We start from the raw sequence: 27,618 nt of genomic DNA on the forward strand, positions 1-27,618 counted from the left end.
GAGGTGATGATGGGGATGCTGAGGTGTTGATCAGGGACAGGGCTAGCAGGTTTGCTGAAGTACTGTAGTACAGACGTTCACCATCTACACATGCACACTCTACTGGTCCCTGCACAGTATGTTCAATGAAACCTTTACAAAGACAATAATAATACTTGTATTAGTATAGTTAGAATAGTACTTGTTTATCACAGAATACATTGCATCAGTCATGCTAAATACATAACAAACACAGTAGTAACATTATAAGTTTGTAGTAACATTACAAACTTTTTAGAAACATTATTGCAGAACTCACTGCAATCTGCTGCCTTTCCATCAGAACCCTCTTGATTGGCCATTGCAATCAGAATTCTACCCCTCTGACCAATCACAACAAGATACTGTGGCCCTTTCTCCCCAGTGACAGAGGTTCCAATGAAGGTCACCGGCTGCTCCAGGCTGTAGAGCATCTTGATCTGTGGCTTTTGTTCTCCCCTTGAACTGGTTAGCATGGGAAGCAGTAGTGGGAAGAAAAAGAGGCGTCCATCAGGTAATCCACAAAGGATGACTGGAGAATGAACAAGGGATGTATCGACTCCAAATAATAGCCTAAAAAGGAGAGGCTCAAGAAGGGGATGTCCCAGGTGTGCTTGTCCATTAGGTGTATTGTCACTGCTGGGGTAGATGCAGGCCAGTGCGGGAGCAATACTCTTTGAATCTACCGTATCCGCCATATGTTTCTGAGGGATCCTCGCTGCAACAACTTGGACCTGGAAACCTGCACGTCGTTGATAGACCATGGCTCCTTCTGAGCAATCTGGCAATTCATAGAGCTCAAATGTCCAGAAGGATTCTTGCATACTGACAGTAACTAAAATGCCCTCGACTACTATGAAAGACTGCACTTTCCCATCTTTGATTACAGTGGAGTCTTTGGATACAGTAGATAAGGCAGGGATATGACACTTTGCTGAGAGGGAGTGGGAACTATAAGGAAAGGAGAAAAAAAATTATAAGAAACATCATGGCCTGTAAAGTTTTTATTCTGTCCTGTGTAATGCAGTTACAAGCAAGAGAAAGTTGCTACTGAGTGACCGCTCATAGTTTTTAAAAAGACACTCCCAATAAAGTAAATAATGCTAAAATGTTGTTAAATGCATTAAAGCCACCTGGACTCCAGTGCGACAGGGATACAATAGAGGCCATCATTCTCGCAGAGAGCATAAAGACGACACCGGTCATTACTCAAAGCGAAGGATTTCACCGAAGAACAAAAATGCAGGACGGTCTGGAACAAGATTTTTCCTGTCATTTACTTTGACCAAACCTGAAACTTCATAAACATCATTTTAGGAAGTTCAAAATCACTACGCTTACCTTAACTCTCTTCTCTTGGCCATTAAAGACAAGCACATCACTAGCACCAGTCGACAAGAACACTTCTGTCCCATTGCGAATAACTTTTGCTGAAAGTAAATCACCGAAATCTGCCAAACAGTCCACGAAGCACCTAACCGTTTCCATAACCTAATCTAACTATCTCTTAGCGTCAAAACTTTATTATTGCCCTTCACTTCGTGTGTGCTTCCTTTAAATAAAAAAATACTATAGCTATATACTCGATATTTTCCGGCTTAATTTGTATCGACAAATATCAGGAACGCGCGCTTGTTTAATTGGCCTATCGGAATCATTCTCTTCTTCTCGCACTCCTAAAACGCTATGCCTAGGTTGTATTCTGCCATCTTCCGGTGTATTAAATTAACTTTTACAAAACTTTCCAACCCAATAGGTAGCATGCAGATACAGCACTGTCAAAAATACCCATCATACTCTAGAAGCAATGGACATCAGTTAAGCACCATATATATATATATATATATATATATATATATATATATATATATATATATATATATATATATATATATATATATATATATATATATATATAAATAAAGAATATATATTCAGTATACAGTTTTGATGCTGTTCACTGAATGCTTTGCACAGATTAAGATAGGAGAAATGGAAAAATGGAAAGGTATCAGTTTGTACAAGTCAGCAAGGTTCTTGCAGCTTGTCGACACAATGTTGCATTCAATCAAATCATGAAAAACAGTTGTTACAGTTAGTTCAGTGTAAGGATGTTTCAGTATACAGTTTTGATGTTCTTATGATGTTCTTAGGATATCTATGTTGACTGAGATGTATTCATTTACAATAAGGTGGACATTGCTTTCTTAATTTCAGTTACTACAAAGGTAAACCTTTTAACTTCCAAAAGTAAAACGCTCATGCTTTTAAATGTGATGTGGAAAGATGTTCACCTCAGGGTTTACTGGATAACAAGGCTTTTTGACAAACACTGCTGTGTGATCCTTAGATTTTGCAGGTTAGGCATTCATTTGTTGATTCAGCATTTTTATGCAGTACTGCTGTACCCATGTTCCTGTCTTATTACTTACTGGTTGATAAACAACGATGAGCTGTCACTCAGTATCAACTTTCTCTTGCTTGTAACTGCATTACACAGGACAGAATAAAAACTTTACAGGCCATGATGTTTCTTATCATTTTTTTTCTCCTTTCCTTATAGTTCCCACTCCCTCTCAGCAAAGTGTCACATCCCCTTGCCTTATCTACTGTATCCAAAGACTCCACTGTAATCAAAGATGGGAAAGTGCAGTCTTTCATAGTAGTCGAGGGCATTTTAGTTACTGTCAGTATGCAAGACTTCTTCTGGACATTTGAGCTCTATGAATTGCCAGATTGTTCAGAAAGAGCCACGGTCTGTCAACGACGTGCAGGTTTCCAGGTCCAAGTTGTTGAAGCGAGGATCCCTCAGAAACATATGGCGGATACGGTAGATTCAAAGAGTATTGCTCCCGCACTGGCCTGCATCTACCCCAGCAGTGACAGTACACCTAATGGACAAGCACACCTGGGACATCCCCTTCTTGCGCTATATATAAGAACTTCTAATGTAGCCGTCTGGACAAACGGGGAAAAAAGCACAGGAAAGAAAACTCTTGCGTCTCCTACAGGTCAAACGCAATGTTTGCATTATTAAGGCTATTTACTCGAACATAAGTTCAAAGTTGAACTGTTCCAGCACCGTGTTAACCGTCTTTTCGTCTTAAGTAAGCTGGTTAGATAGACAATTTGGAAAGAGCTAATTTCCAACCGTAAAGTCTTATTTTGATTTGCATTATCATAAATTCCTCTCGCGGTTCACATTACAGTTTTGATTTGGGCTGAACGGCAAAAATACAGCTTCAGTTAAGTCTAACGGAGCAACTGAAGAGAGAGAAATGTCGCCGAGGATTCTGACAAGTCTACGCACTGTCCTCTCTTTCAAAAATGCCAAGGTTGTGCAAAGATTCTGGACACCTTGTTTTTCTGGGCAACAGAATCGGTAAGAACAGCTTCACTCAAAATTATTTTCAAGTCTTTTTTCAGTGTAGGCTGAACACCGTTAATGGAAATGCAAGGTACCCATATCAACTTTGACGTGGCATATGCAATATTAACGAATTAACTGACAGCATAGATCCGTGCAAACCATAAATTTGCACACTAAAACCCACTCCCCCTCGCCCGGATCACATTTTATACTTCCTGTTTATTTTTCTTTTGTTTTAGAAAGATTAATTTGATTGATTGATTAAAATTAGTTTTAGAAATTTAGTTTTGGAAATTTGATTTTCAACAGTTGCTTTTGGTGGGAAAGGCCGGGGAAGTGTGAAAGAATACGCCGTGAAGTAACATGTGTAATGTTAGTGATACGCCTTGTGTTGATATATCAAACAATGAAACATTACGTAGGTTATGTATTTAAGTATGTTTTTATTTATTTACACCATGCGCGGAAAATAGCATTTTGCCCATTGAAGCAAAATTACTTTTTCATCTAAGAATGTTCTTTTTTGGGGGGCCTTTTTATCCAGCGCTTTACATGTGGACAGACCTCCCAATGTTCCGACTCTCACCACCAGCTATGCCAATGGGGTCTCCTCCTACTCCTTGCAGTGTCTCACTGTGGGTCAGAGCCTGCTGGCCAGTGTGGAGCGTTTCCCTGACAGGGAAGCTGTTGTCTTCCCACAAAATGACATCAGGAAGACATTTGCTCAGTTCCAACATGATGTGAGTGTCTTGCTTACATGGGTTTTTGGCAAGAGTTAGTATACAATCCACTGTTATCCTCTGCTGTTCACCGAATGCTTTGCACATATTAAGATAGGAGAAATGGAAAAATGGAAATGTATCAGTTTGTACAACTGAGCAAGGATCTTGCAGCTTGTCGACACAATGTTGCATTCAATCAAACCATGAAGAACAGTTGTTACAGTTCAGTGTAAGGATGTTTCAGTATACAGTTCTGATGTTCTTATTTCTGACTGATGACTTTTGCTTACTATTAACAGGGGGGAAGAATGGTGAATGAGCTGTTGATTTCTTTCATGAGGTCAACTATTTAAAGATACCTTCCACCTCACGCCTTCCAGATTTACCTAAAGGATATTTATGTTGACTGAGATGTATTCATTTAAAAGCTCAAAGCTCAAACCTCAGGGTTCACTGAATAACAAGGCTTTTTCGCAATCACTGCTGTTTGATATTTTAACCCTTAGATTTTGCAGTTTAAGCATTCATTTGTTGATTCAGCATTTTTGTGCAGTACTACTGTACCCATATTCCTGTCTTATTATTTACTCGTTGATAAATGAGAGATCTGCAAAGCTTTGTCTTTGAAAATAGTGCTTGCAAAAAACATTCGGTCCTGGAATCCCCAACATACACACACACACACACACACACACACACACACACACACACACACACACACACACACACACACACACACACACACACACACATAAATCATATTTCAATATATGAACGGTGGAGTAGGAAGACCCTAGGCTCCAGCGGATGGCACTGCTGCCTGTGTGTTTGCAGTGATTCCTCCTCCCCTACCCCCACAGAGATAATGGGTGACCTTTTGTTGACATCTCAATGTTCAAAGGTGTACATAGTTTATATTCTTTGCAAAACAGAAGGTCCTAGGGCTTTTCAGAGCTGAGCAACCAAATTTGTCTGCCTACAGTTAAAAAAGTATACAGCAATTTTAGGAATTTTACCATCTGTATAGTACATTGACCGTTGCTAGTTTATCCCCTAGTTCTTTGCTAGTTTGTTCAGTTAATTCATACACAATTTACATTTATTCAGCTATTTAAGTATTATTATGTTTAATTTTGTTTTTCAACACAGTATACATTGCACATGATATCAGGTTACTGTTATAGTAACAGTGCAGGTTATTGCACTGTTATATCAGTTACTGGGGTATAATAAATGGCTGTTTATGAGAAGTAATAAGTGGTATAATAATAATGTTCATATTATGAGTTGATTTGTTTTGATGCAGGTGGATCAAGTTGCAGCAGGCCTGCTGGCTCTGGGGCTGAAGAAAGGAGATCGCTTAGGAATGTGGGGCCCAAACACATATGAATGGATTGTGATACAGTTTGCCACAGCCAAGGCCGGCATCGTTTTGGTGAGGCTTGGTTCCTGCTTTTACTTATAAGCAGCTATAAACAGCAGCCATAAAGTTGCCTGAACAGTTCCCTGTGAAGTGGAATATGCAAGGAATTCAGCCATTTTATGGCGGATTCTAATTTCTATCTTTTTGCTGAAAACGATCAATGATATGGAAGTTACCTGTTCAGAGACGTTACCAAATCACCTGGATTTAACTTCTCTTTTACTTAGTTAACTAATGTTAGTGAGCCTAAGGTAAATATTGGCTACAGCGAGCTGTATAGCTAAAATTAACTGCTGTTTCATATGTAAAATGTAGAGTTGACATTACATAGATACAGTTTATTCTAATTATTCCAATTGTAGTCTAATTGCCTGGCTCTCAGAAGAAACAAAAATGTGGCACACATAATGTCTTCTGTGTGATAACGTTGCAGGGCAATCTGAATAAAGGGATTTAATCAACTACATTTCCCTTGACCCACATCACCTGATTTGTATGTACTGAATGCAAGGGCACTGTGCTTAGAGACTCTATGGAATGGAATGCAGCTTATCTCTGTAGTAATTATATGTTCCTGTAGCTCACCTGGTAGAGCAGGTAGTGTAAACACAAAGGTAATAGGTTTTGCTCCTAGGGAACACACATACTGTCATAGTAGTACATATAAATAAATATGATAAATATGTACAATGATATAGTATAAACATGTTTGCGAAAAGCTGTAAACAAAGAAATATCAAATGAAAATGGTCCTTGCCATTTTTTGTCCAACAGGTGTCAGTCAATCCAGCCTATCAACTGAAAGAATTGGAATATGCTCTGAGAAAGGTATACCTAGTTTTGGTACTGATTTAAAATAAAATGATGTATTTAGTTTACATATTTTACACCAAGCTTGTGCTAAGACAAACATGTTCTCTTCTGGTTTAGGTGCAGTGCAAAGCGATTGTATGTCCATCTCAGTTTAAGACCCAGAGATACTATGGCATGTTAAGACAGCTCTGTCCTGAGATGGACACTGCCAGCCCTGGAGGACTAAGGAGTTCCAGGTGCAGATAATGCAAGCGTAAAAATACAAACCAGCCACTCATTATTCATAGCATCTTTGAGGTGTAGTTCTGGATTGTTTGGAGGTTTATGAAATAAAATTATTTTATAATCTTATTTGAAAAATATTTTCACTCTGGATACCGATGTAAAAAGGGTTTAAAATCTGGAAATATTGCATTGAATCAACAATGACTCTGGAACCAACATTGAACTGATGAGGACAGAAAGTTAAACTTTGGACATAGAGAGTTCTCTTTTTTTTAGAAGTGTATATTTAATATATGACCAAGACAACATAAGTGAACCTCATATTTAATTTTGCCACAAGTTTGTAATTAGACAAATGTAAACGGGGGTCTGTTGGTCTATTCAGACTTCCAGACTTGCGTACAGTTGTTGTGACAGACAGCCAGCATCCTGGGGCATTGCTCTGGAATGATTTGATGCAGGCAGCGAGCAGCCAGCACTACCAGGAGCTACAGGACCTCCAAAAGAAACTTTCCTTTGATGACCCCATCAACATTCAGTTTACATCGGTACACATTTAAAACAGCTCAAAGTCTTGTGCTATTTGTTCTCACATCATTGGGAATTACAATAATGATATTGCAGAAGGCTTTAATATAGAAATCTGACAAATCACATGTTTATTGTATTTATAAACATACTGTTGAATCTCAGGAGTGTCCTGTGTGTGCTTTGGATCACATTTCATCAATGTATTGTATTATATTGTAAAACATCATTTTCACACTAGGTTATGTGGTGATAGAAACAACATTTAGCATTATTCCTTATATTGAGCAGACTTTAAACCATCAAGGCCTCTGTTTAAATATTTTCTATTACATCAACTTGACAAAAATGCAGCATTAAAAGGTGATAAATTACTTAATCTGATTTCAGGGAACCACTGGGAATCCCAAAGGAGTCGCACTGACCCACCACAACGTTGTCAACAATGCTTATTTTGTCGGCTTGCGTGTGGGCTATGACTGGAGGGTAAGCACATGCTTAGGGTGTGTGCTAGAATTTAGACCCTAGTGCCAGTTTTATGAGTTTGTTTGCATGTACAGTGGCTTGATAGAATGGCTATTTTAAGCCTAATGTCATTTTAAAGCCTAAAAACTATCCCAACCACATTTCTAAGTTTTCAGGTTTACTCATTTACTTAATAAAAACAATGTTTATCCATGCCAGAAAAGTGTAATGTATGTGCATTTTTTGACTTTTTTTTGCACAAGCCAAATGTGCGAGTGTGCCTTCCTGTGCCACTGTACCACTGTTTTGGATCAGTGGGTGGGGGAATTATGATGGGCATACATGGGATCACACTCATTTTTCCCTCCTCCGCATATGATGGCTATACCAACCTTGAAACCCTGCAGAAGGAGAGGTATGCCAACATGGCATGTCATGACATTCTGTTTCTCTCACCCATTTATATTTCTAACTTGTGTACTGCTTAAATGTATGACAGCCAGCGTAAGAATACAAAATGTTTCCTTAGAAGTAATGCAATTTGAAATAGTTAACACACATTTTCTGATATGGGGATAGTGTAGTGTTTCATGGGTTTATTTAGATTTTTTTTTAAATCTTGAATGTTTATCAATCTTATTCCAACCCTTGTTCTTGTGTTTTCTAAAGAATGGCTTTAAAATTATTTGATAACAAGAAGAGATTAAATGATTTATTGTGTGATTTCATTTAAAATAATGTACTATTGTATGCATTTTAATGCACTATTTTATGCCCACCATTTGTGCACTGGCATTTATCATAATTTGGTTGTACCTATCAAGGTGTACATTTGTCTATGGAACCCCTACTATGTATATAGACATGCTGGGACAGCCTGATCTGGCCAAGTTTGACCTGACATCTGTTGAAGGAGGTGAGTAAACAAAAATCTCATCTGTTCATCATCTGTCCATCATCAAAGACCCATAAGCTTATATAACTGGTATGCTAACTGACAATTTAGAAACACCTGCCTAGTTCCTACACTCACTGCCCACTTTATTAGGTACAGCTATATTACACATACACTTTATATGCGTACATTCACAGAATTTAGCCCATCTGAAGTCATGACGAAATTGCCAGTCCCCCTCTATCACAGGACCATTACTAACTGTGTTTGTGTGTAGGAACAACAGTGACACTGAATTAATAGTTCAGCTATGGTCTTTTTTAATTTTTTGTGAAAGCAATCATGGCCGGCTCCCCCTGCCCTCCTGAAATAGGAAGGAAAATCATCAAAGTCATGGGCATCAAAGAACTAGTAGTAAGTACTAACTCCTGCTTCAGAAATGAATATGGACTCATACAATTTCATATGTTGTCTATCACATTATATTTAGTGCCTTAAGAATTGTATGGATTCATCTGGATTACGGATGACAGAAATGCTGTTCCACTAAGCATTTTTATTGCAAACCCATATGCTCTTAACACAGATTAAATTACATTGAAAAGTCCTGCTTGCATAAGTATTCAAGCCATTTAGACTATTACTTGGTAAAAGCACCTTAAGATGCAACAGCTTTTTAGTCAGATAGAATAGTGTCTGTGAGCTTTGCATGCTGTTCGGGAACAGTTTGTCTATTCTTCCTGTCAGTTTTGATGCAAGTTGATTGGATGATGTTCAAGTGGTTGCATAAATTGTTAGTTAGACTGAGATTTGGACTTTGACTTGGCAGTTGTAGAATATTTACCTTTTTGTTGTTCATCCACTCATATGCAGCTTTGGCCTTGTATTTGACACCACTGTCCTGCTGACAGATGGTTGTCTTGCATCTCCCTATATTTTGTGCTATCCAGTCATCTTTAAATTTTAACAAGATCCCCAGTTCCCACTGAGGAAAAACCTGAATCTATGAATTTCAAAATTTGCTTTGTCATACTCTGATTCAGGTTCCATAAAGTAAGAATGTAGCTCCAATTGGTGGCAATTCAATGCTAGGTATTAGATAAGTATTTTATTTCCACCTCAGTTGAAAGATTTTGTTAAACTTAATTTTGAACCACTATTACATAAAATATCATTGATAGATAGGAAGTTTTAAAGTTTTCAATGGTGTGGAAAGTTAAGATTGTAAAAAGGAATTGTATTCCTATATTAAATCTTATTCACTCTCTTCCAGTAGAACCTGCTGTCTTTTTTAAAGTGGATTGACAGAATAATAAAGATGTTCATTTGGAATGATAAACAATTTTGATTACCCTTAAGTAAAATACAAATACCTGCTGACAGAGGAGGCTTTGGGCTCCCCAAGATGTTGTTTTGTTATTATGCTTTTTAGTTTAAGACATCTGACTGACTGGTCTCAGAGATAGCCCCTCCATGGTACTGTATTGAGAGGTCCGTTCTTGCCCAAGTGTTACCTCTGTAAGGTCCGTCTATCAAAATGGTAAGGAAAATAAAAGTGCATCCAATAATTACTAATTTAAAATGAATATGGAATAAAGTGGCACAGATGTTTAATCTTAACCCTTATTTAAATGTATCCTCAAGTATTTGGATTGGTAAATCCCCCCTTTATTTGGAGGACTGCTTGGAAAAGGTATTATTATGCTAGGAGATTAATTCTGGGATAGTGTGATAACATGACTTATATAACAGTTTGAGATTTCCAGATGTCATTTTTTTAGATATTTGCAACTTTGTCAGTTGCATTTGGGAATTTTTAGATCTATGGGGGCTCCCAAAGAAGCAGAATTGCTAGACAAGGTATTAAGATACTATGGTAAAGGCTATGAGATGTCTATGTATTATTCTGTGATGAGTCAGATATGAGATATGAGATATGAGAGGAAGATTCAAATTTGAAAGTGGATGATGAACAGGGATGGGATTTTTAAGCATATTAATGTCAAGGGATACGAGGGAACATCTTGTTCAATTCATGATTATACATCAGGTTTATTGGATGCCATCCAGGTTGCTTATACTCTGGTTAATTGACACACCAAAATACTGAAGGAATAAGTCTGAGAATGGTCATCTAATACGTATGCAGTGGTCCTGTAATAAAATCTATAATAATAATAATAACTAAATTATTGTTATTGAGTTACTATTATTGTTATTATTATTATTATTGTTATTACTGTTTTTTGTTGTTATTATTGTTATTATTATTGCATTATTATTATCGTTGAGATTTTGGGTATGCAGATTTCTTTTCCCCTAGATTGATTGTGTTAGGGGATGGGTCAGTGTTAGTGGGTGGAGACATATATATTAATAGGTCCAGACTAGTATTATGATAGGTAGACAGATTTTGCTTACAGGGTGGAAAAAGGAGGATGTGCCATAGATTTATAAGTGGGTGGTTGAGATGGCCAGAGTGGCAGCATTTGAAAAGCTAACATATAAACAGACATGGAAATTGGATATATACTGGAAGAAGTGGGGCATGTACTTGTTCTAAGCTGTTTTGGTATCTATTTACTAAACTGTGTACTACCTGTGTTAAACTATAGTAACATTAAGGGTTGTGTTATGGTAATTATTAGGTGGGGATAAGAGGTGGTGGAAAAGGGGGAGTGTGGCTATATCTATTTTGAGGAAAGTGATGTATTTAAGAAAAGTCAAAAATGTTAACCACATAGAGAAGAATGTAAAATGTAATAATTTTAAAATAATTCACTAGAGGGAGACACAGGGTTATGTACATAGGTCAGGAGAAGGACTAAAGATGGAACTGAATGTATCTGTAACTTTATCTGCTTTTTAAAGAACTTCATGTTTTTTGTTGATACAAATTTTAATGAATGAATGATCTATTCTATAACTGTAATATTTTCCAGATTGTACTATTTGCTAATGGAGTCACTCCAAAATTACATTAAAAGTCCATTAGTATGCACCTGAACATACACAAAAAACAGGCTCATGACTTATAATCCTTTTCATAACACATAGAAAACTGTATGGATTCCTTAACAAAGGACAAACCGCACAGACCGGATTACTACTTCTTTAGGTATTGGATGTTTATTGAAAAAGTGATACAAGCCACTTATTACCAAAAGTTTAAAGAAAACAGAATAATCTGTAAATGTACATAATTGTGTGCCATGCTGTTGTTTGGAAATACCAATGTCAAATCTTCCTGATATTCATTCTATATGGATACTTTTACATCTTATTAGTAAATGAATCATATTTGTTTTGAAAGCACTGCAAAGCAACAGGTCATTTTCCATGTTTGTTTCTATCTTCTCTCCAGGAACAGCTTTAGATCTTGTGCATGTACCAAAGTGAGACATACTGTTGATTTGGTTTATTTATTGTGAATCTGTCATGACAATAATGTTTGGAGACATTTACCTAACTTATAATTCTCTTGTACCGGCTTTATTCAGCAATACTTTTCCCCCCATTTTCCCATGATCTCTCTGAGGAGAGCTTGGCAGCTACCTCTCTCCTCTGGGATTGGCTGGGGTCTAAAATAAGGATAAGTGGTCATGCTTGAGTGTCTGTTGTCTATATCCTGGTCACATGAGTGAGACTTGTTGCATAATTTGTTAATAAATCCTACCAAAGAAGTTAGGATACCAATAAAAGAGCAGCTGAAGACAGCAGATAAATAAGATCCTTTAGAACTATGGGAGCTCAGCAATCTCTTTGCTTTTAATCCCCTTTGTACTGTACAGCTTGTCAGAGTATTCTTGGACATTCATACAGTGGGTAGATGATGGATGTAACCAAAGCAAGAGGCTTTGATGTCTGTTACCATGGTAATGAATGTTGCTGTCTGTTATCATCACATGGAGGACTACCTGGTATTACTGAGTTGAAGATAAGATGAAGTCTATATCTGTTACTTTGAAATCATAACTACCACCAGTGTCAGTTAAGAATGGTTACAATTGTTAACACAAAAAGGGGTATGAGATTTGAGAACTTGAATAGTAATAGTAACTTTGAAAATCAGTGAGACAGAGCAAAGCAAGGTGCCTGCTTAACTGGAAGATACAGAAAACTTAGCAAGTTCCTCATTTAGAGTTGGGGTACAGTCTGTGTGAATAAACTTCTACAGTTTTACTTTGATAATTGCAGTTATTCTGACAGATGTTTGCTGATATCTCCAAATATATCTCTACCTCTCATTTTATTTAGCAAAAATTTACGTCACTTCATAGAATTGGAAAGAAAATGCAGAACGGACAGTCCTGAAATAGAAAGTAGCATTGCTTCCCTTCTCTGCACACGTAGCTTGTCACCTGCACAGGCGTCTGCTTTGAGTCTCCTCTGTAAACACACAAAGAGGGGAGCCAAGTCAAACAGCCAAGCCCTGCACTGGTCATCCACGACTGGGATACTCAGTGCTGGACAGAGCCCCAGAACCAAAATGGAAAAGCACAAGCCCAGAGGGCAAAGAATAATCTGAGACAAGTAGAAGCACAGAGGACAGACAAGGAATAAAAGACAGTGATTTACTGCAAAACAAGACAGGAACATAAAACCATGTCATGACCACAATTATAGTATCACCATTCATATTCTTAAAATGATGAGAAAAGATATATGGCAGGTCGACAATTATCATGACATTTGATTCCTTGCTAAGTAACAAAATGTCTTGCTAAAATAAATATGAGGAAGGTAGTGGGGAGTAGAAGCTACAGCTATAGCTTCCATTCACAAGTAAAATAAACTGGCAATTGAATAGGCTGCTGCTATTTTTGAGAACTAAAGATTGTTACAATGTCCAATGCTTGACTAAAAGGCATTTTAATTCATGTCCTGCGTCTTCAAACATTTAACCATTCATTTTATTTTAAGTCTGATTTCAAAAAATACAATTAGAAGTGAACCTAGATTTAGTGAATAAATGGATAAGATTTTATTCATAACTCAGTTAATGGTTAATGCATGAAATGGGTTTTCTTTAATAAATTCTGTATATGGAAACTAAGTAAGTAATTTCTATATGCAGAAACCAAGAATATAACCAAATATTTCTTTAAATACTGCTAGTTGACCAATACCAGTACTTACAGACCAGTACCTCCAAAATGTTGGTGTGTAACTTGTGTATAGATGCCATGGAAGAGCAAGGAACAGGGAAACATCAGATTTTTACCATTATTGCATTTTTTCTTGTGATATGCTTGCAAGACATGCTGAGAAAGGCAAATCCTCATTGCTTTTGATATTTCAGTTTCAGATTCAAGAAAACAAAATACTTATTAAGTAAGTGTTTTTTAAGATTGCAAGCTCCAGACAGTTTTAAGCCACTTAAATACCTTCTCAGAGGCGCGCTCCCTTCTTGTCATTCTTGGTCTTCACTTTGCACCGGCTAAAAACAGTGATGTCTCTTATCTGTTTGCCTCTCTGACTGCCAGGAGATGAACAAACTGCGTCAGGGCGAAGGCGAGTGGAGTCCATCCATCTAGAGATGCAAAAATGTTTTTAAAAAATGAGCTATTACCCCAGACTTTTCATAAAATTGTATCAAAAGATTTGTTATGAATGGAGTGTATAGGAGTGCCAGTAGGAGCTCTGTTACATTGAATTCTTCATTGGTATCCAGCTTTTAGGTTTTTTATAGCAAACAAGGATATAAAAATCATTTATACCATAAACAAGGGAATAGATGTAGTGTAGTAAACAATATTTCCCTATAGTTGGAGGAGGTGAAGGTGGTCTTGATGTTTTTGGTCCTTACTTCCTAAGATTTGCTAACTGACAGGTGCAAGTCCAGGGGTTGTTGAACAGAGTCACATTCTGGAGGGTGATGAAAGTGAGGCTGCTTGGTAGCGTCTTAAGCCTGTTGTTCTCCAGATGCAGAGACTTTAGAGCAGTCACCCCCTCAAAAGCAGCATTGGAGAACTAGATGGATAGAAATAATATATCAAATGTAATTTCTCTTGAATGATGCACATTAATCTGAGTATTCTGAACACATAATGTGATTTTGGATTTTTTTAATGTGTGTTCTTATCTGTAAAAATTGTACCTTGTATCCTACTGGATCTCTTGATGTGGAATTTCTCTACTGGTTGCAGATAGACCTTGTTTCAGCTTCTTGTGTCAGTTAGAGAATGTGCATTTTATAGTCAGTTTCTCTACTTATGCTTCACTTTATTTTTGCTTTTTTGTTTTGGTTTGTTTTTGTAAAGGTTTCTTTTCACATGAGCGAGCTCTGGCATACCTTCACCTGTGCCAAGGCTTATGTAAAGCTCTCTTGCCCTTCCATCCTAGCCCTCCATTAAACTTCAGAAGCAACTGTTAGGCTGTGAAAAACTGCACAGAGGTGCTAGATGAACAGTTCTGCTTGGTGCGAAGGTAGTAACCCTAAGCCTTAAAGAGGGCGGTTTGGGTAGCAGACATTGCGGAAGGGCTGTGGGAGTGGGAGTGGGTTTGGATGTGTTATATAAGCGCGAAAGAGATGATCTTATTTAGGTGACTTTTTGGAAATTTCCACTCAGGGAGAGTTAGAGAGGTTGGTAATTTGAGGCTGTGGAAGATGGATGACTTCCAGCAAGGAAGGGTTGTTTTTGTAGTCTCTTTCTCTCCTCTGCTCCATCGGCCCCCTCTTTTGCCAAAAATGCCTCCAAAGAAATGAATTGTGCATTCAGGTGGGAAAACTGTGGCCTAAAAATATCTCTTTAGGTGCCTCGGAACATCCTGCCACTGTTTAGCACTCTGCTAAACCTTACTGGCTGGTTTACAGACTGCCTCATATGTGGGGAAAATCATAGAGCTCAAAATGATACATGTCTAATTATTAGACCGAGACCAATTTGGACGTTGGCTAGCAAACAGATGCCAAAAATATCCTTGGGAGCCCTGCTGCTTTCTTTCATATCATGACCTTGATGTACACATGGAATTTAAATAAAGAACAAGGCAACCTCTGTTGCTGCTTCATGCACCTTGCCCCATAGTATGTTTGATTCTAGTAGAATCCCAAACCTCACTAGCTAGCATCTGTTATTGATGGCATTCCCGAACTTTTCCTGACACAGAGGTATCCAGCTCTGAAGTATGAAATATAACATTAGGTTTATATATTTTTTGGTTCTGTATTTGGCACAAGCCCTCCCATTTGCCATAAAAATAATACCTGAGACTGAACTTGAATGCATGGCCTTTGGTTAAGGAAGTGTAGTGCGTGCTTTCTCGGTCTTGAATTAATGGAAGAAGTGACATAGGGTGAAAGCTTGGAATAAAGAGCTACTTCCAAAGGCATCTTACTGAGGCAGGATAGAGGAATCCTACTGGTCCTCAGGGCAAGAGGAGGGTGGAGGCAACATCAGGAGGATCTTATTAAAGTGAGGGAGACAGGGTGAAAATAGTTTGTATTTGAAACACTGGATGTTTTGCTTCACAGTCTTAAATCCTAACCAGATTAAATATTGTGATATGTAAATGTATTTAAGTATACCCATATAGTTAAGCATCTTGAATTACAGAAAAATTGAAAAACTCATGAGATTATTTAGAAAAATGGTAAGTTTGTTGACAAGAATGTTCAGTCAATAATGTTATTGCCAGTTTCCTGTTTTTCACAATTTCTTAATGTCTTAAATGTGTTTACTCTTAATGTCTTAAATGTGGGATTTTGGCAGTTACTTGATTCATCTTCAAACTAATAGCTTTATTAACTCACATACATGGTATGTGTTTACCAGTGAAAGACCACAAGGAAACCAAACATAAACAAACCATTGCACGAGTGGCTCCTCAGTAGTAGAGAAAATAAACCCTACATGATGATTTGTGTCCAGAATGACCCAGCAGACCAGACATGTGTGATTTTTTTGGTGATTGGCATAGCCAATAAAATAAAGTGTGCTTGTTTTAAAAATATATATCCATAACTATCATCACTTCTAACAGTTAGCCAAACATAATTCAAATTATGGAACCAGCCTGATAGTTAATTGCATGCTACAGAAACTCACCTTCTCCAGGCCCATATCATTGAGATGAAGTTTCTCCATGTAGCGCCCAAAACTCCGGAAGGCACGATCAGGGATTAAGCTCAGTGGGTTCTTTGACAAATTAAGCTCCTCAATAACACGTAGCTTACTCATGGCCAGGATGGGGTAGGTGGACAGCTTGTTTTGGTCCAAGGTGAAAATGGCTAGGTTTTCAACCTCGTCCAGTGAGCCAGGCTGTATGGAGCTCAGCTCATTGCTGCTCATGTGTAACCATCGCAAGTCCTTAGCTCCTGTAAAAGTACCTGGCTGCAGCTCTCGGATCTTGTTGTTATCAAGCTGCAAGATAAACAGGTTGATCATGGGAGAAAAGATTCCCTTTGAAAGACCTGAGAGGCGGTTGCCATCCAGGTAAAGATAGGTGAGCTCAGCTAGGTCCTCGAAGGCTCCGGGTTTGATGGTGCTGATTTCATTGTTGGACAGGTATAAGTAGATGAGATTCTTCAGTCCCTTGAAGGCCTGGCTGGCAATTTCCCGGATCTGGCAGTGCTGGAGGTGCAGAGAGATGAGTCCCTTCATTTCGCTAAAGCCTCCAGTTTGGAGTGTGCCCAGGTTGTTGCGCTGTAGGTTGAGGAGACGAGTTGCCTCAGAGATGCGTGGTATCTTCTTCAGGCCAACGTTGTCACAGATGACATGCTGTAGGTCACCATGACAGTGACATGGACTAGGACACTGGCTGTGAACAGCTGCTACAAAAGAAGCAAAAACCTGCATACAGACCACTAACTGGAACCTTAGAACTTGCATGATGACCCTTCGCTCTGTCAGTCAGATACTTCTCTTTCCCTCTATCCTACTGGTGTCTGCTGGTCCCGTCTTGCAGTGGGAAGGTAGACACACAGAAACAGGGATGCACACAGCCTCACAGAGCACAAAGAGAGAAAGAAAGAGAATGTGAGAGTGGTGAAAGAGAGAGCCAGAGGTGAGCTGACGAGAGAAGAGATTGGGTGTGTGACAGAAAGGGAGGGCAGTGCAAAAAGATTCATGTAAGACTTTACAGAGGAATGGCTGTCATCTCAGTGCAGCAGGATATAGAATGTTTACTCATGCTAGAAAAAAAGTGTTTTTTCCTGGGCTGAGGACTGACTAGAGGTGTGTGTCTGTGTGTGTGTTTATAGTGTAGTCTGCTGGAGGAAGTGAAGTGTCTTTGCTTCAAGTCCTCCAACTTCTTTAGCATAGTCTGCTTCTTTTTTGTCAGTTAGGATGTTATAAAGTGATTTTGGTATACATTAATTCAAGCAAAGATATAGTTTATGCCGCAAAATATTTTCCATTTCCACTGTACCTTCCTCTTCACACAACTTTGTGAACATCTTTGGTCTACCAGTGGAATTTGACTAAATAAAATATAATGGGCACAAAAGTCATTTTCTTTTTCAACAGTTCAAAAGCAACACAGTTTTTAAAACTGCTATTACAGCCCCATCAAATATGAAGGGATGCTTTTCCAGCTTTTGGGAGGTTGAAGCGGGACTGCACTGTGTCTCGCCACATCTCCCATTGTTTAGCATTTAGTGGTATGGGGAAAAGGGAGTCATCCTGTGTGGCTAGCTGTTTATAACACTGAGAAAAGTGATCTTATGTGGCTGACTGTTTTATAACACATAATCATAGCCAGATGTTTGGCTTGAGTCAAATCACAACAATGAAAATGAATTTCTCCTTTAGTGTGTCTAAAAAAAGGAAAAGAATAAGAAAAAAATCAGCTGCACATTCCTTTATAGAAATACCTCCTTCTATTTCTGTATGTAAAATCTTTCATAGACTTACAGTGAATTGCAGAGACTTCAGCCATTACCCAGTTTCTGTATTTTTGATTACAGAGGGTATTGGGTCCTCTTTAGCAAATATGCTGGTGTTAGTTTGATGGGAAGCACAAAGAGATTTAAACTTCAGAGTATTGGCAGTCAATCAAAAGGAAATATGGCAGATGTTGGCCATGGATTCATGAGGACACATCATCTGAGGCCCTCTGATGTGTGTTTATGAATATGGCAGCAGCTCTCAAAGTTGCTGGAATCTAGTGTTTGCTCAACAGATTTAACGTTTTATTGGGAAAGCATATCTCCCGGGATGTCAGGTACACCTTCACACCGGGTCCCATCTCAGGCTGCCCATACAGAGGTCAGCCTGTGCCACTGTCTTTATTCCACAGATGACCAACATGGCGAATCAGTCAAGCGATGATAACTAATGATGATTTAATGGGTCCAAGTCTTTTGATGAAATAGAATAATAACTTGCATGACTTGTTAGTCATGTGTGTGATGGAGAGGTCCACTAGGGGACAACGGTACAGTGGTGCAAGTGAGCCAGTTCTCAGATGTGCACAACATACCTCACCTGCCTTCCATGCCTGGTTTCCTCCGCATGCTGGCACAGCTGGCTGCCTCCCTGTGGGCCTGTTTGGGCATGGCGGTACACTGTGAGTGGACGTGGCACTTCTACCAAGCCCTACAATATGAAAAGGTGTAAATGCTGGGGTCCAGGCTGAGATTTGAAATTTAAGTAAGAGGTTCTAGTAGCATAAAAGCAACTTGAATTGGTCCTTTATGTTTTCAACACAGAGAATTAACCAAGTATCTGAACACAAAAGCATGCATACACAGGAAAACGCTAAAACGATAAACGAGAAGGGTTATTATTATTATTATTATTGTTGTTTGGTATTGCAGTTATGTTTATTTTGGCCTCCTGTATCTTGCAATATATATATATATATATATATATATATATATATATATATATATATATAAAAGCAGGATCTTAATTTCGCAGGATCTTAATTTCATGGTATCTTACACTCTGAATAGATGACAAAGCACTTTTGTAAGTCACTCTAGGAAGAGTGTTAAAGTGAAATATATACATTTTCTTTTTAATAATGGCTGTTCTCACAAAGAAGACCCATGTCCGTGTCTGCTAAATGCCACAATTGTAAATATTAATGAATTATTTGCATTTTTTGTGTTGAAACAGATCGCATATGGTACCACTGAGAACAGTCCTGTGACCTTTTGTGGCTACCCAACTGATAACATGGAGAGAAAGACAGAGACTGTGGGATGTATATGCCCCCATTCTGAGGAAGGTGGATTTCCTTCATATGCATGTGATATTCCTTAGACATTCTGTAGACATTTATGCGGCAGCTATGTGTATATGACAAATGAGTAATATTCTGTTCCCTTTAGGCAAAGGTGGTTGACCCTGGAACAGGGCAAATTGTTCCACTTGGAACCAAAGGAGAGCTAATGATCAGAGGTTACTGTGTTATGCTGGAATACTGGCAAGACAAGGCTAAAACTGAAGAGGTTATCACTAAAGAACACTGGTACAAGACTGGGTATGTGCGCCTAGGCATTCAGCAGCTGATTTACTTTGGGATAAAACTGACCAAAAAATAGTATATAAGAAAAATGACAAGATGTCATGACAGCCTGTTTACCATGTTTCACAGTGATATTGCCAGTATGGACAAATTTGGCTACTGCAAAATAGAGGGACGTATCAAAGATATGCTTATCCGTGGAGGAGAAAATATCTACCCTGCTGAAATCGAAGAGTTCCTGCACACACACCCAAAGGTCCACGAGGCACAGGTGATAAAATATAGTTCTTCTTTAGCACTGAACAAGAGATGGTGAGATGAACCTTTCTCTGCACCTTCTGTTTTTTCAACAGTTATTAAAAAGGGGAATATAGTGGCAGCATTGCCCTGCTCTTCCTGTTTGCAGGTGATTGGGGTGAAGGATGAGAGGATGGGTGAGGAGGTCTGTGCATGCATCAGACTGAATCATGGACAGGTCTGCACTGCAGAGGAGATCAGGGACTACTGCAGAGGCCAGGTTTTTACATTTTAATGACACAAGCACCTGACTAAATCACCTCAGCTTGTACAAGACATGGCACATTAACACAGTGTCAAGCAAACCTGACAATCATGTCTCTCTCTCTCTCTCTCTCTCTCTCTCTCTCTGTCTGTCTGTCTATCTATCTATCTATCTATCTATCTGCAGATTGCCCATTTCAAGATCCCACGGTATGTGACTTTTGTTGAGAGCTATCCTCTTACCGTCTCAGGCAAGGTAAGTGTAAATGTTTGGCATTAATCTCCCCTTAGGCACACATGACTTAGCTTTATGTTGACAGCTACAACATAGCTAGAGTGTATATAAAAGTGGTTTAGTAGCAGAAAGATTAATTTAATTCCATTTACTTAGCCCTCTATCCTAAGCAAACTACCTTCACAAATTCCTTGTGGTCACCACCTTTTTATTTGTCTCTGTGGACACACTTTGGAAAATATGTAAAAAATGTAAGGGTGGTGTTTATTTGGACTTAATCGCATCAATTTCTAGACAGAAGAAATTTGAGCAATTTCCCTGTCTGCACAAAATCCGCTGCCGTGGTTTCAGTAGTCAGGGGCAGCTGTCTCTGCAGTTCTTTAGCTTTGTGGTTTATAGTTGAAGAATTAAGTCCTTAAATAGCGTTGTGGTTGTTTCTTTTCTTCACCTTCTTCAGATCCAGAAGAACAAGCTGCGGGAGCAGACAGAAAAGCAGCTGGGACTGTGAACAGAACAGAGACTTCAGGTATTTTGTGCCTCAAGATTTTGACTTGCAGCATTGCAGCACTTCAGTGCCACTGTTAGAGCCTTCACTTCTGCCTTAACTGTAGTACATGTGGCATTTGTTACATTCACAGTTATCCAGTCTCCATATTGTCCAACTCAATGTGAACTGAGTCAGGTCTCTAAATGCAAGGATCAAAAGAAATGTGTGAATTTTATTGTTTTTTATGTGACAATATGTAAAATGTAAAACCACTATAGTAAAACCACTATTTTTTTTTTTTTTGTATTAATGGCATGCAAATGTTCTGATAATGTAGGTCTTCCTATTTTACCTAAAGAAGCTACCAAAGGTATATGGTCCTTATTAGATTTTCTTGGTCAGTTTTTTTGGAAGATTATTCTTATATGAGTTATTTTTTAAGGAAGATGATGAATAGATTGAGTCATATATATTAGTGTGTTGAGTGACAGAAAAAAATGGATGAAGCAAATAGGGACTTACATTTGAGCCATGCATGTGATGAACATATGCTCTGTTCCTTACATTGTGTTTGTGGCTGTTTACAGTTCCAAAGAACTTCAGCATTAATATAGGTCAGTTGCCATCACACCACTCCTTTTGATCTCAGGTTTCTATGTCTGTAATGTGTCAGGTCAGTTTTACCTGTGATGTAATGAGATATTTCTTAATCGGTCCACTGGTATGATGTTGGAGTGTAATTTGGAACGAGATGACAATTATGGTGTGTACGTGAAGTTTTGGAAGAATCTTTTATGAAGAACATGTAGACTTGGGTGTCTCTCTTTAGCTGTTAATGCTACAGTCGTGATTTCCAAAGTTGTTGTAGGTGAGTTATTAAAGGTATGTTTGGATGCAATTTGAATAAGTTGGGTTTGATCAATTACTCATATCCTCAGTAACAGAAAACAGAAAAATGAGACTTTGGGCATACCTTTAAATTTTAATGGAGATCCTCAAGGTTGTACTTAAATCATGTAGAATATCATGTAGTTTTGTCTCCCACATATATCCTGGAAGAATATAGCAATATAAAAAAATGAATAAAAAATGAAAAATAATAAAAAATGAAATAAATGATCTTGAGTTTCCTATTGTTTATTAATATATGTAAAAACACTGTAACACTGATAAAAATACAAGCAATCAAAAATCACAGACAACAAAGCAAAGTACATATTTACCACATTGTTACCGAAAAATTAATACATTCCTAAACATGGATTACAGTTCAGTACTAAAGCATATCCACAGTAGGATTCCACCAGTGATCCATCTTCTTTCTTGGCTATTCATTATTCATTATCAGAAAGATCACTGAGTTATGATTGTATGGCTGCAGTTGCTCATTGGCCCACACTCAGATCAGTAAGAGAAATCTGACGCTTCCTGGATTTTGCAAATTTCTAATTTTATTAAAATTCTAATTTCTAATTCTAAAATTCTGATGCTTCATCAGGAATTATAGCACAGTAGCAACCACTCTCACTAACCTGTTAAAGCACCAACAACAGTCACAGTGGTATTGGACCCACTAGGGCAATCAAGCATTTACTAAATTCAAGACAACATTCACTGCCGCTCCTGTTCTTAAGCAACCAGACCACACCAAAACCTTTATTGTAGAGGTGGATGCCTCTGAGGTTGAGGTCAGTGCCATACTCTCTTGAAGTCATAGGCAACCTGCTATATTATTCCCCTGCTCCCTCTTTAGTAAAAAGTTAAACTGCGCTGAATGTAACTATGATGTGGGGAACAAAGAGCTTTTAACTCTTGGCAAGCAATATAGTAATTATTTGTTACTATCTTTGACTACTTGGTAACCTTCTGACCTGGTTTAAAAAAAACACAGAGGCAGATGCTCTCATTTGTATGAGAGGCCTAGAGAGTCCTCCCACCCTGAACATATCTTTCCAGCTACCTGCTTCCTAAACCCCATACAATGGGACCTGCATGAGTAGATCTGCAATCAATGTCACAAATCTCCACCTCCTGAAATCCCTCCAGAAAACACCCTACGGGGATGCCTATTCCACTAGGTTCATACAGCATTCAGCACAGGGCACCCAGGCCTAGCCTGTACAACTCACCTCATTGGCCGTCCTTGTTTGATGACGTTCAAGACCTTGTGTTAGTGTTGTTCCTGAATTCCAATTTTCTGGCTTTAAAGTTACAAATTCAAACAAAAAATAAAGATATAGACTCAAGAATTAGTTAAAGAGAACAGCTGGCCCCACCCTTTATTGCAGGTTAAAGATAACATGCATTTGAGGCATGCTCCGGAGAATATGAGGGGTACACAGGAGTTTCATTTTTATACACTTCTTTAAGGGCGATTATGTAATTACCCCACCATTATTACATATTGAGTTTCCACCATTATGTCCAACTTGTACATTATTTACCATTATGCAAATTGATATTCAATACTTATAACAGTTGGCATTTGGTACCATTACATTCCAAGAGGAAAATTCTCTGTTTTTAAAATCAATGACTTACATGTGCAAATTAAGGTTGTTTTTCTGTACCATCCTGTACCTGGGGGAAGGATGATATGCCTTAAACAGAGGTCTGCAGAGGCTTTCCTAGACCATAGACCATTTTATAAGGATACAGAATCTCTCTAGTATTTATGTTTTATGATATCAATATTTGTAATTCAATGTTTAAATCTTTTTCCGGTAAACACTCTTTTAAAGAAGGTCCAGAACTTCCCCTTTCCACATCAGACCCGGTCACACCTCAGTCCACTACAATCCCTGCTCTTCAACCCCAATCAGCACTGCACCTTCTTCACTACAAGACGTCGATTGTATAACGAGCCATAATATTGAACATTAATAGCTAGCTTTCTGGTCTTGTATAACCACCTTGTTCTAGCAGAAAATTAAACAGATATGGTAATTAAAATGCTTCAGCATACATTTTGCTAATATTTATGTGGCATGACCAAAATACATTTTTTTTTTCTATAGAACTACAGGAATTGCCACAGCAAAAGCTACTAGCCACTATTTAACTATACCGTTGGGAATTGTTAAATTGCTTTAGTTTGAAAAACTGGTTAAAAGGAATTTAATACATAGATAAAACAGCACTTAATCTGGATTGGTTTTTACTTCAGTAATGTTTTATTTCTTAGGATGTTGCTGTACTAGGCAAACAACTGAGCAGCCAGAGTCTGGAACCCTGATCACATTCATTGTAAGGTTAAACTGTCTCATTCAAAACATGCACACATTATGTTTTTGAGCAAACATGCCTGGATCTTTTTCAAGTTTTTGTAAAGTATTTACAGTATTTCCTCAAGTATTCTTTCTTTCTTTTACCTGGCCCAGCAGGTCTCCCGAGATGTCCAATGCACCACAAGGCCATTTGTGTATATCTTCTTAGTGGTTTTTCCAGTGATCTGAAAGTCAACTTATGTTCAACTTATTCAGCAGACATATCTCAGGAAGTTTTTTTTTAAATATTTAGATTGACCTTTTTGTGTGAATGTTATAGTTCATGATCCTGCTCTCAAGCAGGAATATAAACTCTAGCCTGGAATCAGAGCATGTATGGCTAGGTTTTACACTGTTCCAGGAAGCAAGGCTTAAGAGACATATATGGTCTCAATAAAATAGGTATGCAGTGAATATATTAATGCCTTGATTATTTATGCACATATGTTTCTGAACAGTGTGATGTAAAAGCAGATATCTGTCTGTAACAATTCTGAGAAAGGCACTATACAAATGTAACTACTACTACTACTACTACTACTAATAATAACATTCTACAATCTATGAAGCCCAAACATGGCACCACATCTGCTTTAAAATAAATGAAAAATACCAACATAAACAGCTCAGAGGTAATTCTGTCCATGAATTATCCTAGCTGAGTGTTCAATAATTTGCTTCATTCACTTCTTTCAGCTCCTTCCCCAGTCTTATTTTTGCTTTTAAGACTGTAGCTTTCCCGTTTGGAAATCTGACTTTCCCTGTTTTGCTGTTCACATGGAAATTCATAAGCATCCATAAGGTATGGAGTGTTTTTCTTAAGATTTTAACTAAATGGATTGTTTGACTTAACTGAACTCTTGCATTTGTTTTCAGTTTTGCAGTTTGGTGGTGGTTTCCTCCTTGGTGTAGACCTGTCATGTTTAGAGGCATGTTGTCATTCTGAAGAGACTGCAATAATGCCATCAGATAATTCTCAGAAGACATTCTATTCACCAAATCCTGACTGAAGTCTCCTTAAATACTCTGTCAATGTGTGTGAAAACAAAAAGTTAAGATTGCAGAATCCTGAACACAGAACAGATGCTGCAAAAACACACACCACAAATGGAACTGGAAATACTTTTTTCATCACTATTTTCTGGATTTTCATACCTTTTGAGGTCTTGAAATTAATGCTTTTAATTTTTTTTTCAAAATTTCTACACCTCCTTCAGAGTTATACAACATCAATTCTTGTTTTTTTTTGATGGCTTGAATAAATGAATAAACTCCTCTAATCATTCTGGATATAAAAACACAACTGACAATACTTCCTTGGGACCTTTGGGATGCAAATGGAAAAATGCATATTTTCCAAGAAAGGTTATAATAATTTTGTGCTTATTTTGATTATTTTCTAATGATGTACCTTTTTGTTGCTGTTTGCTTTATTTTATTTACCATTTAATTAGATTTGATGGCAAATATTTAGATTTTATTCTATTTGTAATCTCAGTGGTTTTTTTTTATTCTATTATTAAAATGTTTCTTTAGTATATCAAAGTATATTAATCATAACCTCATTATTATAGTAATAGCATGTGTTACCTGGAACCCTGAAAATACAACAGCCTATAGAAAAAGATATTTGCTATAACAGTGTTGAACAAAAAGCACTACTAAAACCATCCAAGATTTCATACTGTCACTCTTAAGTCAGATCAGCATTCATCACAAATCAAAACTGCTCTGACTGAACATCCTTGATTTAAAGGCTTTTAGTCTTTTGGGAGTGGAATACCAACTACTGACTGGGTATGTCCTTGCATTAGTTCCCTGGCTCTGTCCACCTGTTCCTGGGAGCAGTAGTCCTGCAGGAAGACAGCAGCCAGATTAGAGAGTCGAGGGTTCCGTGTAAGTGAGAAACGCAGCATGCATTGCACCACTGCATTATCTGTTGTTTGGGAGCATGATTCTGCTGTGGTAAGATTCATTAGTGTAGTGATGGCAGAGAGAACAGTTTCGTCTCTGTGACTCGACAGGCAGCCTGTCACTAAAGGAATTCCTCCGCTCTGCAAAATTTGATCACGACACTCCTGGTCCATACTGAGGTTACACAGTCCACCTGAAAAGACAGAGTCATGATGACTGAAATCACACAAATCTGTGCCTGTAACCATTTTACCCTACTAGCCACATTGTACAATGTAAAATATCTAAAGTTTGTTCAGTTATACTGACCAATTCCAAACTCTACAAAGTTCTCATTGTCCTCTGTCAGCATGTCCAGGAAGAGTTCAGTGACCTGAAGCATCCGTAAGGCTTCCATGTTACGTGGCTCATAGGCAAAGTTGGCAAGGTTGGCCAAGATTTGCTCTTTAGCTTCTAGACCGAAGAGATGGAAGAGCTAAAGATGTTTAGATCATATTTTTACACTTTGTTTAACAACAGTAAGCAATAGTTTGATCTACATTACCATATTTTCTAGAAAATACTTTTAACGTGAACCATCTGATGATACCTTCACTGTCAGTGTCCTGAAACTCTGTCACCAGCCCCTGCAAATATTCAAACCTGTCTGATGTACAGAACCGATCCATTCCTGCAAACACATTATGTGCTTTAACTATCACATCACTGGACACGCTTTCGAATCGTCTCCTGTCTTTATTTTATCCTGACGTGTTATCAGCAGTATGTACAGCATTTGCTTTTTAACTTTAGATACGAGAAATACGAGTAACAAACATTTTAAAATAAAAACTGTGCTACAAACACCGTAACTAGCTAAGAACCAATTTCCCGTTCGGTGGAAGGTTGAAGCAATTTTAAACCATGCTACATGCTTTAGCATGTTTGACAAATGTAAAATAATAAAATAAAACAAATAAACCAGAATGATCATAAACGAGCTGGTTAGCTAGATGGATAACTCTACATACTAACCTTTACCTAACTAGCTACACATTGCAGTGTCCACAAAACTAAGGTTCTAGGAAATTAGCTATCTTACCCAGGTTAGCTAACCTAGCTCACGGTAGCTAGCGTAGCACCCAAGAAAAAAATTCTACAACTTGAACAGATTGTTTGCTGTGTGAGTTTCTTCTGCAAACTCGAAGATCACTAGCTGGCTAGTAAATTAATGTATCAACATAACTTGGCAAACTCGCTTATCAACTAGCTGGCTCCCTGACATGTTTTTATGGTGCACGCATGTGAGGATAAACATCCGGTTCTTATAAAGTACCTTCCCAGGAATTCACTTAGTTC

At 38.0% G+C, this 27,618-nt stretch overlaps 4 protein-coding genes across 12 annotated transcripts in view; 1 reads left to right on the forward strand and 3 right to left on the reverse strand.

Moving 5' to 3' along the window:
• faap100 (FA core complex associated protein 100) overlaps positions 1-1,628 on the reverse strand; it is a 3,813-nt gene extending 2,185 nt beyond the window's left edge. The window contains exons 1-4 of one of the 2 annotated variants that reach the window (XM_035533711.1): positions 1,360-1,628; positions 1,152-1,270; positions 299-969; positions 1-132 (exon numbers count right to left, since the gene is read on the reverse strand). The exon at positions 1-132 is cut by the window's left edge and continues 129 nt beyond it. In XM_035533711.1, the coding sequence (XP_035389604.1) occupies positions 1-132; positions 299-969; positions 1,152-1,270; positions 1,360-1,506 (1,069 nt within the window). In that variant the 5' untranslated portion in view covers positions 1,507-1,628. The remainder of the gene's footprint in view (positions 133-298; positions 970-1,151; positions 1,271-1,359) is intronic. The other variant, XM_035533712.1, reaches the window with a different exon arrangement.
• A 1,335-nt stretch (positions 1,629-2,963) lies between these two features.
• On the forward strand, positions 2,964-25,794 carry acsf2 (acyl-CoA synthetase family member 2). 8 transcript variants are annotated; one of them, XR_004776851.1, is made up of 18 exons: positions 2,964-3,400; positions 3,933-4,128; positions 5,417-5,545; positions 6,308-6,361; positions 6,464-6,582; positions 6,957-7,119; positions 7,490-7,585; positions 7,828-7,979; positions 8,389-8,480; positions 8,797-8,873; positions 19,526-19,633; positions 19,741-19,892; positions 20,007-20,148; positions 20,284-20,394; positions 20,566-20,634; positions 21,071-21,139; positions 24,285-25,168; positions 25,243-25,794. XR_004776851.1 is itself a non-coding variant. In XM_035533678.1 (18 exons), the coding sequence occupies exons 2-17, from the start codon at positions 3,297-3,299 to the stop codon at positions 21,119-21,121; spliced, it is 1,815 nt and encodes a 604-aa protein (XP_035389571.1). In that variant the 5' UTR covers positions 2,964-3,125; positions 3,228-3,296; the 3' UTR covers positions 21,122-21,139; positions 24,285-25,794. The 8 variants fall into 8 exon arrangements, 6 of the variants coding, with proteins under 6 accessions (XP_035389571.1, XP_026869160.1, XP_035389573.1 ...); XR_003410875.2 differs by having other exon boundaries at positions 24,285-24,346; positions 24,484-25,794; XM_035533678.1 differs by having other exon boundaries at positions 2,964-3,125; positions 3,228-3,400; positions 24,285-25,794.
• chad (chondroadherin) lies at positions 11,563-17,417 on the reverse strand. Its single transcript, XM_027013366.2, has 4 exons — positions 16,511-17,417; positions 14,269-14,432; positions 13,847-13,992; positions 11,563-12,848 (listed from the first exon to the last, which is right to left on the reverse strand). The coding sequence occupies exons 1-3, from the start codon at positions 17,291-17,293 to the stop codon at positions 13,851-13,853; spliced, it is 1,089 nt and encodes a 362-aa protein (XP_026869167.2). The 5' UTR covers positions 17,294-17,417; the 3' UTR covers positions 11,563-12,848; positions 13,847-13,850.
• Positions 25,795-26,038: 244 nt separating the features above from the next.
• Positions 26,039-27,560, reverse strand: armc7 (armadillo repeat containing 7). Its single transcript, XM_027013325.2, has 4 exons — positions 27,362-27,560; positions 26,870-26,950; positions 26,590-26,733; positions 26,039-26,473 (listed from the first exon to the last, which is right to left on the reverse strand). Exons 2-4 carry the CDS (start codon positions 26,946-26,948, stop codon positions 26,127-26,129), a joined length of 570 nt encoding a protein of 189 aa, XP_026869126.1. The 5' UTR covers positions 26,949-26,950; positions 27,362-27,560; the 3' UTR covers positions 26,039-26,126.
• Positions 27,561-27,618: the final 58 nt, after the last annotated feature.

The sequence above is a fragment of the Electrophorus electricus genome, chromosome 14 (assembly GCF_013358815.1).
Source record: "Electrophorus electricus isolate fEleEle1 chromosome 14, fEleEle1.pri, whole genome shotgun sequence".
Lineage (NCBI taxonomy): Eukaryota > Metazoa > Chordata > Actinopteri > Gymnotiformes > Gymnotidae > Electrophorus > Electrophorus electricus.